Source organism: Brassica rapa, chromosome A05 (assembly GCF_000309985.2).
Source record: "Brassica rapa cultivar Chiifu-401-42 chromosome A05, CAAS_Brap_v3.01, whole genome shotgun sequence".
Taxonomy (NCBI): domain Eukaryota; kingdom Viridiplantae; phylum Streptophyta; class Magnoliopsida; order Brassicales; family Brassicaceae; genus Brassica; species Brassica rapa.
Window position 1 is genome coordinate 271,882 of NC_024799.2, and position 11,723 is coordinate 283,604.

At 36.5% G+C, this 11,723-nt stretch overlaps 2 protein-coding genes across 2 annotated transcripts; both read right to left on the reverse strand.

Moving 5' to 3' along the window:
• Positions 1-1,790: 1,790 nt before the first annotated feature.
• On the reverse strand, positions 1,791-7,730 carry LOC103866378 (transcription factor MYB12). Its single transcript, XM_009144286.3, has 3 exons — positions 5,014-7,730; positions 4,119-4,248; positions 1,791-2,963 (listed from the first exon to the last, which is right to left on the reverse strand). Exons 1-3 carry the CDS (start codon positions 5,144-5,146, stop codon positions 2,078-2,080), a joined length of 1,149 nt encoding a protein of 382 aa, XP_009142534.1. The 5' UTR covers positions 5,147-7,730; the 3' UTR covers positions 1,791-2,077.
• A 274-nt stretch (positions 7,731-8,004) lies between these two features.
• Positions 8,005-10,521, reverse strand: LOC103866379. The gene is made up of 3 exons (XM_009144287.3): positions 10,080-10,521; positions 9,575-9,990; positions 8,005-9,487 (listed from the first exon to the last, which is right to left on the reverse strand). Exons 1-3 carry the CDS (start codon positions 10,137-10,139, stop codon positions 8,260-8,262), a joined length of 1,704 nt encoding a protein of 567 aa, XP_009142535.1. The 5' UTR covers positions 10,140-10,521; the 3' UTR covers positions 8,005-8,259.
• Between the last annotated feature and the right edge of the window lie 1,202 nt (positions 10,522-11,723).

Here is an 11,723-nt window from a genome sequence, read left to right on the forward strand (position 1 = left end):
AAATCTATATATTGTTTAAATCATTGGACTAACCACTATAAATATATATTCTCCAGAGAAATGGACACAAGATCTCAAAATATTTTAAACCTTTTTGACCATTATCCTATGTCAGTGCAGGATGCAATTATGCAATAAAACAAGATTGTCATAATTTTTAAATTTTATCTCAAAATATGAATGTTAACACCCAAACGAAATTTGATTTTGGGTAAATACCCTATATAATGAAGTTTTCTCTGTTTAGTGGTGTGTAAAAATTTTTAATCACATTATATATTTTTATTAATGTATTATAAACTCTCTTTCATATACATGAATATTGTCTTTAATTTTTTAACTGCTAATTTAATACGATGTACATTACTTTGTACACCTTTGTATACGCTACGTTGTACACTACAGTGTACGCTAAGTTGTACACTACAATGTGTGCTATGTTGCATACTATGGTGTTGTACATTGTAATATACGTCTGGTGTGCACTCCTATGTACGCCCAAATGTATGCCATGTGTACGCCGGTGTTCGCCGTGTATGCTCTAGTGTACGCTAACGTGTACGCTCTGATGTACAACCTAGTGTATGCTATAGTGTACACCCTAGTGTACGCTATAGTGTACACCCTAGTGTACGCTATAGTGTACACCCTAGTGTACGCTAAGGTGTACGACGTGTACGCACATGTGACGCTCCAGTGTACGCTCACATGTACATTACAGTGTACACTCCGATGTACACCATAATGTACGCTATGGTGTACACTATGGTGTACAATATGGTGTACAACCGTGTACACTCTAGTGTACACTGTAGTGTACGCTCCAGTGTATGCGCTTGTGTACACTCCGGTGAGTGCCCATGTGTACGCTCTTGTGAACATCATTGTGTACGTCCAGTATAAGCACGAGTGTACGCTCCGATGTACATTCTAGTGTACGCTCCGATGTACATTCTAGTGTATGCTATGGTGTACATTCTAGTATACGCTTCGATGTACATTCTATTGTATGCTACAGTGTATAATCTAGTGTACTAGAGTATATACCGTAAACTCTCGTGTACGCTGCGATGTACACCTAGTGTACTGGTATACACTAATATAGTGTATACCGTACATTTTGGGGTACACTATGTTCTACACCTTGGTGTACACTGCGGTGTATGCCCTTGTGTATGCCTTTGGGTACACCCCAGTATATGTCCAGTGTAGGCTTTAGTGTATGCTATGATATATACCTTAATGTATGCGACGGTGTACATTCCGATGTACTATTACATTGTACAACGTACACCACATTGTACACCGTACACCATGTGTACGCCTGTTGTATGCCTTCGTGCTCCAGTGTACGCTTAAGTGTATGTTATGGTGTATATCTTAATGTACGTGTACGCCTTTGTGTATGCTACAGTGTACACTTCAGTGTACTATTAGAAGGCAACGGACCTCCCGTTCTGGTCCAATCGATCTCGGTGGTGGCAAAAGGAGAAGAAGCAAGACTGCAAGAAGAAATTCTAAGAAAATAGAAAAGAAAAAAAGTACATGGCATCACGTGGGCGTTCCAAAGATTATGGAACCAAGTAGGACTATAAGAAAGAGACTGTTTTATGTTATTCAAAATATCAACTTAATAATAAAAAAAAAACTTTTATGTTGTAAATGCCAAGTTGCCAACTGGTATTTCATAAATCAATCTTCCGAACATAAATTTAATGCGTGGGTCGTTCCCTCGAAAATACTATATTGGTCCCTCCCTTTTATAATTTTGTGTTATGAAAACTCGTAAATGCATCCTAATTGCTAATAGTTCATATACTTTAAACGGTTCTACTCATACATCTTGTACCTCTTTATTAAATTACATAAAAAATGGTAATAAGTAGGACGGGAAAATATATAGGTTTTCCTTTAGAAACGATGATATGTTATTTTGATCTTTCAAAACCCGTTTTATTGCAATAAGCATACCAGAAGGCATACGCGCACAAGTTGAGATGACACCGTCACCACATGGAGTGGACTCCAACTGTAGTTGCACGAAAGACTACAAACTTAACACAAATCATTAACATCTTCAAGACAGAAGCCAAGCGACCAACGCATTTTCCTCGTCATGATCCAACGGTTCCCCAAATTTTTCGCAGTTACTTTGCCCGATCGTGGCCTCATCGTCACCGTTCAAAAGCCACGACACCACTGGATCAGAAGCCTCTTTCTCATCGCAAAGTTTATTGCTCTTATTACCTTCTTGCCAAACACAGTCCCAATCAATAAACTCATCCGTCAACGCATCGTTGACTTGATGCTCGTAGTTGAGAAACGACTCCACCGACCGACAAGGCTGAAGACATTCGAGGTTACCTAGGTTTGAAGTCTCTGATGACCCTCTGGCTATCGTAGAGTCTCCTAAAGGACTCAACTCCCCATCACCAACACTCGATGTAAACACGTTGCCTGGATCTGACTCGTCCAACAAAAGATCAATGATGTCATGTTCATCAAAGGACAAAACTCCACTGTCACCATTAATATTAATGCTCATGAGATTATTATTATTATTATTAGTATTGCAACAGTCTCCTACTTCGTGACACGCTCCATAGTAGTAGTCATCACGTGGTCCTAGGTCAGCCTCGGCTCCACTTAACTCTATCATTAATGCCTCTTCTCCCACCACCGCGTTAACTACTACGTTGGAGTCTAGCTCTGGCGATGCAGACGTTTTCTTAGTTTTTCTAGTTTTTGGTTTGTGAGTTTTGGGTTTCATGGCGGATCTGCTGGTTCTCCCTAGTCTCCGTTTCTCCGGCAGACGTTGTGACGTCGGAGGAGCGTTCATGATTACGGCGGGGACGTCGTGAGACTTTCTGATGTAGTGGAGTTTACGGCTGAGATGAGAGTTCCAATAATTTTTTATTTCGTTGTCTGTTCTCCCGGGTAGATGACTCGCAATCAGTGACCACCTAATATTGCATTATATTAGATCAGTATCAAATATTATTAACCCTCTACTAGCAATTTTTTATATTTATGAACAACCTTAAAAACAAAACAAAAATATCTTTCCGAGGAATAAGGGAACTTCGTGGCCCAATGGGAATCAACAGAAACGTTGATATGACGGCTGATCAAACCATGCTTCTAAAAATACATGCATATATAGTACTACTAGAAATTACTCACGCAATGTGACCAATGTTAATAATGAGTGACGGTGACTCGGATCTACGTTTAAAAGATTTTTTTTTAAAGGGTCTGGCACTATTCCAGGTAATAAGAAAGCAGTGCAAGGAAAGATTAACCAACCTGCCAAGCCAAAAACAAACGAAGAGCATAAAGAAGTTTTTAGTATTATTAAATTTTATTCAAACTGCTAATAAAGATGCTTTGTGCATTGACTATATATGAAAGTTGTTGAAAGGAAAAAAATATCATTAAATTTCTATATAAATTAACTAAGTGCTATATAAACTATAAGATATCCATAAACTTAGAAATCACATAACGAAATGTCATTTGTGACGAAATCAATACATACTAGCTCTCATGATAAGCCAAAAATATATTTAAAATGTCATATATACTCGAATTAATGCTTATGCAATAATGTGAAATATACATTTATTAGAGTCCTTTTAGTTTGTCTCAACTAAAAGAGAAAAAGTTTTGACAACCAAGGGTTGTAAAAGCATCGAGAGGGAGACCCACAACGAAAAAAATCATGATATGTCTTGCCTAATGCCTTATTATGTTATTTTTTTACTATTCTACCTTGTTGGATTTCTTCATCTGCTTTCATTAATAAAAATTGATGAAAACAACTTTTGTAATCTACTGACTTAGATCAACGAAAGATGGTTAAGCTAAAAGAGAGAATAAAATTAAGTCTTAAGTGTAAACGCAAACATCTACCTCCTGCTGCTATGTCTTTCTAAATTCGAATGAAAAATCATAGCTTGTATTATTTACATGCATTTTAGTGGAATATCCTCTAACAAAAATAATAATAATAACATTAAGCCTTACTTATTTGGTCGATAAGCAATCATTATTATATGATACTCTGAATATAAATCATTTGTCCGAAAATAGATTGGAAAATTAATGGACACTTGTACCTGTTTCCCAAAGTGGAATGCATTTTGACAACGAGTTCTTCTTCTTCTGGAGTTATGTTCCCACGCCTGAGGTCAGATCTAAGATAATTAACCCATCTCAATCTACAGCTCTTTCCACACCTTTTTAATCCTTTTTACAAAAAAATAAAAATTAACAAAGTAATAATACACGTCGAATTTTAAATATAAGTAAGCATTTAAGATATTTATTTTGGTACAGGTTTATTTTTGAACTATTTAATGTATTTGTTGTCTAAATAAATATGGGGTCTGATATATGATAATGATATGACTACTCACGAGTTCTTTAGCATTCTGATCCTTGTATTCGTATATCATATACATACACAACTACAAATTATCTCAACAACTGCATTAATTAATCATGTCTTTTAAAGCGAGTTAGATTTTTAAAGCGAGTTGGATATCAAATCAAAATTGGTCATATGGATTTGATCTGATTCATGCTATAATATACAAAGGACAAGATATCAAATACGCCTCTATTTGCATTTCCCAATAAACATTAGTCTGTAATGTATACACCATATATATAAAGTGCATACATCCAACTTTTTAAAGCGCACACGTGGCAGCACTTTATATACATACGTACATTCACAACTCACTGTGACTGTGACACTGACCAATAACCAAAGACAGAAATGAAACTGAGACGAGATTAGTGTTGAGATTAAACTTCTCATCTTACACTAAAAATATAGTTAACCCAAACTAACTAACAATCCATGATTTCATGAGATTACGAAAAGAGCCAGGATTACTTCTCTTCTCTCTAACTCAGTGCCGTAGTTTGAAGTTCATGTTACATGGTATTGTTGTATTTGTAGTCTACCATTTGAAAAAAACAAAAAAAATGTTTAAATGTTATTACCGGCATTTTGGGGGAGAGATCTCCAAGAGCCTTCGCCATTGGATTGAATGTAGCTGGAGAGAATCTGGTCTTCCTCCGCTGTCCACCGCCCTCTCTTTATCCCGACCTTCTCGCAACACGGCGCTCTTCCCATCTTCTCCGGCGGTGGTTATATATACGTGTGACTATTTATGATTCTCTCACTGACCACAAAAGTCAAGCAAATGGGAGAGAGAGTGTGTCTATGCACGCCATAAGTTACTGTGTTACAGACAATAGAAGGAATAGTGACTGAGTTGGTATTTATAGCGAAAGATCGACAATTAATTAAAAAGATGACTAATGAGCTCGAGCTTTCGAGGGGAATGGAGATGATGACACGTGTATGGTATAGGAGGTGCCACGTTGGCGTAGAAGGAGACTGAAGTCGTGGCTTATTCACCGTCGAGAGACTCGTGATCGGTCCGTTTAGGCTCGTCGTGGTTCTTTTAGACGCTAATTGTATAGTGTGCCTGCCTAGATCATTGTCATCGCTTTTCCTTTTCGTGGTTCTTTTAGACGTTAATTCTAGTGTGTGCCTAACTAGATCATTGTCATCGCTTTTTCTTTTTAAAAAGTTTTCTTTTGATTTCTTAACCATTTTTTTGTGTATGTACCTACGTGTATGCATAAATTGAGAGATGTATATAGTTGTTGATGGTCACGTGAATACGTAGATCAAATAGTAATCGCATAATCTGAATATAATATATAAATATCCGAATCTTGATCCGTTGAGGTTGACCAGATGGTCTTTGACGCTTTGCTCGAACTACATAACACGTGTGCCTTCGTAAATATGCGTAAGCTTACATTAGCGATAAGCCGGCACCATTTCAACTATGCATACATCATATCAAAATTACGAGAACAAAGTTTCCTCACATCACACTATATATTGATTAGTCCAAACTACAAGTTGTAATACTCATTTTTTTACCTTAATGGCAAAAAAGTTTGTTATTAAGAGAAATCGTAGACAAAAAACCTCAAAACTCTCGATTAGATCTTCCTCTTGTAGAATTATCACCCGTTTGCTTTCTATATGTGCATCGAAGCAAAATGTAAAAGGAGGTCATTTTAAATTTGAAACTTAAAACAAAGTGATAAAATGTAGTCGCTGTGTTCAGTGGCAGAGCCAGTTCAAGAGGACCCACATGAAATCTATAAAATTTAAGTTATAGGCTTGTTATCATAATTATTATTGTGGTGAACTGGTAAAACTTTCTTTTATGACCCCATGTCTTGAGTTCAAATACTACACTTCCCTTTTTAGCTATAATAAATGAATAAATGACCCATGTAAAACTAATGTCTAGCTCCGGTTGTGTTTGGTCCTAATCAAGTGAAACGAGTCACATTGGTTAACATATACATGCAAACAACCTAATTAAGAGGTATCATCGGCCATATCCTTTGGCAGTACAAATACTGAACTACCAATTATATATTCGTAGGGATCTTATGGAATCACTAGAGAATTAAATTTTACAAGTTTCCTTATCTAACACATTACACGAAAGTATGAGGACAACCAACAAAAATATGTTTCCCATTTACTGCTCATTTAACTACGTGTTCCCCACATGCCATTTATTTGCCGTTTCATATTGTGTTGAGAAAGACCATAGTACATAGTACTACTATTCATTTTCCTAATTGCAAGTTTTTTTAGTAGTATACCAAAACCCAACTAATCTTCGCTCGAACAACTATATAGTCGAGCTAATATTGGTTGGTTTTATTTCGAGAATCTCCAAGAACAAAGAAAACTTAGCTATTATGCAATACTAAACTTTGTTATAGACGATGAAGACCCTACAATCATAAACACAATTGTAAGAAGTTGAGAGTATCAGTGATTTATTATACAAGGAGTACCAACTCTACATACATGCTTGTTCATCTGGGGACGATTGTCTATGTTGTCGCCTTTAGCTTTCTCCATATGAAAAACCTTAGGAACCACAAACATCGATCATCCTGCCAAGCTTGCTCTTCAGTCTGATCTCTACCATGAGTTATATGTCTTGCTTTTTATGCCTATGCGGAGAGAATATAGTGCAGTTGATTTGTTCAACTCCTTCATTAAACCTGCTATCATTTTTTTTCATCAAACTGCTTCCATTAATCGTAGGTAGAATTGGTGAAAAAAACAAAATAAAAACAAAATTAGATTTCTAGAAAGAGGAGAGAGAGATAGGAAGAGATGAAAGTTTTGGTTAATTATTTAATCTGAGATTTTTGTTTGGTTATAGGGTGCAATTTTTCTATATCTTAAAGAATACAGGTACACTCTTCTGTTTACCAACAAGAATTTAAGTTTAATCAAGACTTACGACCCAGTCGCCCCTATGATTTTGGGCTTCCATCCTGGACCGGGTCAGGTAACAACTAGGAAATAGAATAACATTTGTAAGCTAAATATTTTTCATTTGAGTTTTAAAGGTATGACACTATGACATGCCCCGAAAAAAAGAAGAAGAAAAAAACGTTATGATATGGTTTTTCGAGTTTTTTTGCTTACGTGTGTTGCAAAGAAATCGAGGGGGTTCGATCCCGATTGAGGAGATGGATGAGTTTTACGTCCATAGTGCCTCAACTTAAAAAAAGAGAGCTAAGTATTGTTGATATTAAATACCAACGACACATCTCACTACAAATAACCATTATCAATTTATCTTACAACATGTAGTACTCCTATATGATACTCCAAAATTAATTTAATTTAATTTGGGAAATCGTAATTAAGTCTGCCAAATTAATCATCCCAATACCATTAATGCATTGAATAGGAGCCGAACTTTGTAGATAGGGTTCATCCGAATATTACTAACTTCTGTCAGACTCACAACTCATTTCTAGGCAGATCTCGTGAACCCCCTACCTATACCAAATATTCAATTGCCCATTGGCTCAATATAATTTAATTTACGTGTGAAAATTTGAGCTTCTGTGACTTTTATATGCACATTTAAAGAAAGAGACGAACATTGAAGATATATAAGTAACGTTACAAAATTTTCCTGCATTGGATCAACCTTCATTGCAATACCTAAACATCGTTTTCATATGTAATCATCCATATACTATTATTTTATTATTCTTTTCCTTCTGACGGCTGAATGATTTTTGCTTTTCTGTTCAGAGACGAGTGGTCAAGAAACGAGAAAACGACATCGTTTCCATTCGCTGACTTGGTAGAAAAATAATAATCGGTTCAATGTTTTAGCAGGTGAGAGCTTCATATTTAACCGGAATTGGATGGTTGAAACCAGCCCGGGTTAGTAGATTTCCGACCGCAGCGAGATCTCTACAGAACACTCCTTGGTACGCATTGGAATTAACCGGTTTCGGTTCAGTATTCGCGGTTATCTTAGATTTCTCCAATGCTTTCGGTTCAGTAAACTCGGTTATCGTAACCATAACGGCTTTTTTAACCGCTTTCTGCTCTTCAACCTTGTGCATTGGCGTCTGAGCTGGCGCTTGAACCGCCGCAGCGTTCTTTCTCCGCTTCTCCGCCGCCTCCGCCTCCTCGGCTATGATACCCTTCACGGCAGCATATCCTTTCTGAATCAAACGGTAGAGAAGCAGCGAAGACATCTTCGCTCGATCTCTAACCGAATCAACTTCGTTCTGATCGGTGAACTCACACCGATCAATAAAAGACGAGGCTCGATCAGGTTTGTATCGTAAACACAGCAAGAGATGAGCTCGATCCAGCTCCGATCTTGTACAACCGCGTCTCACTCCGATTAAACCGTAATAATCAACGTTTCCAGTTTCTCCGTTTGCGATCTTCTGCTTCAGTTTCTGCGTTTTCGTGGTCAACACGCAAAGCTTCCCGGGGATCTCTCTGTATTTCACATTGTGGCGTTTCCACGCCGGACCTGGAAGCTTCCGATCACGTAGAATCGTGTTGTATAAAAGCTTCAAGTGCTCAAGATCGTGAAGCGAATCTGGATAACACCGCACCGTTTCCAGAAGTGCTGCTCTAGTCTCCAGCGCTTGGATGCACGACGGCTCGAGAGCTAGCGTTTTGTTGCAATCGGCGATCGCCTCCGCGACTCGACCGGCGGATCTATACGCGGTGGCTCGATGCATATAGCATTCCGCGAGGAATCCTTGCGGCGCGGGACGACGGCCGTCGACGATCTTTGAGAAGTGGCGGATTGATTCAGAGTAAAGTCCGGCGTCGAGTGCGGCGATCGCGGCGGCGCGGCGACGGAGGAGGAGCTTTATGTGAGCGAGGAGGTGAGTGAAGTTCTCACCCTCCGTGAGGTTGCGTGGCGGAGACGTCGACGAGGATTCGGTGAGGAGAGTGAAGCTATCGTCGGACCAGCAGATACTCCGGCGACGAAACTCGGCGGAGGCGAGACGTTTCCCGGTTTGGAGGAGAACCATCGCATCCTCCATTAGTCCAAGATAGCAACAAGCTTGCCCCAACACAACGTACCTGGAACAAAGTTTTTTAAAATGTATAAATAAAAGCGTTTTAAAAAATAAGCGTTTGCGTTTTCTGCGGTGCGTTACGAGATAATACCTCCATTGCCCTTCTTTGTCGCATTTTTTACAGATCCCTGCCATCACTTTCTTGGTCAAGTCAGAAACAGAGAAGCATTTAAACGACGACTCACGTCCCGGCAAGGATGCGTCCGGGAGAAGCTTGACTCCGTCGCGTGAGGAGGAGGAGGAAGAGGAGGAGCCTTCCGATGAAGGAGGTGATGCTTCTTCTTCGTTAGCGGTCAGCTTAAGACTGGGAATGTAATCTTGAAGCATATCGGCGACTTCTTTGAAACGACGGAGGAAGAGAAGAGATCTAGCCTTAAGCTCTAACGCCGTCTCCAAACGAGGCGACATGGACAAGGCTGCGTCGAGTAAATGAAGAGCTGAAGTGACGTCGTTTAGCTCCTCACTCGCCATTAAAGTCTTTGCATCTTTAATGTACTTATCAACAAGCTAAGAGATATAACAGAACAAACAGTCAAAATCTTTGAATTGAATATTGATGGTGATTCTCTTTTAGAGGGAGTTTGAGATTATATTACCTTTCTTTGAGTGAACCACCAGTGTTTCTTATCGCCATTAACGTTAGAACAAACCGCCATTGGTTCTTGTTTGGAAATGAAAAATAGCTTTTGATTTGATTCAAGCGATTCGAATCATCAAGAACAGTCCAATGCGTATAAGCTTTCTAATGTTTCCCCTCAAAATTCTTTGCTTCTTCTCCCCTCAAGATTTGTAAAGAGAAGTGATTGTAAAGGAACAGAGAACTTGAGAGAGATAGAGAGAGAGTGTGTGTATGTGTGTGAATGTGGAGAGAAACAGAACACTATAAGGAAGAGAGAGAAAGAGATGACAGCTTTAGCCTTAAGAGAAAGAAAGCTTTGATCCTTCAAATTCATAGCTGGCACCATTTCTCTTTTTCATATTCTCTTTCTCTCTCTCTCTCTCTTCAATAAATCTCTATTATTCTACATTGCCATATTTTTAGATTTCACACTGTCATTCTCCCGAATTTTCATTAGTAATCAAATATTGTCTTCTTGTTGAACCAAAAAAATAGTATCAAATAATGTCTTCTTGTTGAACCCATTTTGTTCAACCTATCCCTTATATATTAATTGAGGAACATTTGAAAAGATGTAACCTCAATTTTGTATTAATTAAAAGAGGCCCCAATGCATAGGTGGCACTCAATTAGGTAGTCAATTACATTCAATTGAAAAATAAGTAGGTCCACATTCGATTTTTATATGTTGTTAGATACATAAGTTGATCAAACTATATGATATAATGATATGATATGATATTTTCTTTCCTTAAATAAAACCTACGGAATTACCATAAATGACTAATATATATATGACAATTAATGAGTTTAATAATAAAGATTTGATAACAATGTATATCTCCTCCATCATTTTTTGTTTAATTTTATATTATTAAAATAAATTAAACAATCAAATTAGCTATAAAAATAAAATTTAGATTTTTTCGTATATGTTATATTTTGAATTTTTAAAAACGACAATAAATGACTAAAACTATTAAAATTATTATGTTAAAAATTAATGATCAATGGTTTAACATTTTTATTATAAGAATATACACATGATTTTAAAACCATATGAGTAAAAAATATCATTTAATAATAAAATAAATAAATATATATATATATATTAAACACTATATACCATAAGATTACATAAATATTTTAATATTAAAACTTTCAATGAATTTTCAAGAACATTTATAAATTATAAACTTATTAAAGATTTCAGATTGGAAATTTTGTTATCGATGATTTAAATATTTTGTTATAAAACGATATGAACGATCATAGAACCGTATGATTATAAATTCTTATTTAATAAATAACTATACAAAATATACTATTTCTAGAAAAATAGGTTGGTCCATCTTAACTTATATTACACTTTTTATTAAACTAACTATCGAATTGATAAATAACGTACCAAAAAATGTTTTGCACTTTCCTTAAATAAAAGCTACGAAATTATCTAATATGATTAACGTATATATGAAAATTAATTATAATGAATAATAAATATTTGATAACAACTTTTGTATCTTAGTTCTTTTTTTAATTTTATATTATTAAAATATATTTAAAAATCACATTAAATATATAATAAAAACATTTTTAATTTTTCTTATATGTTATATTT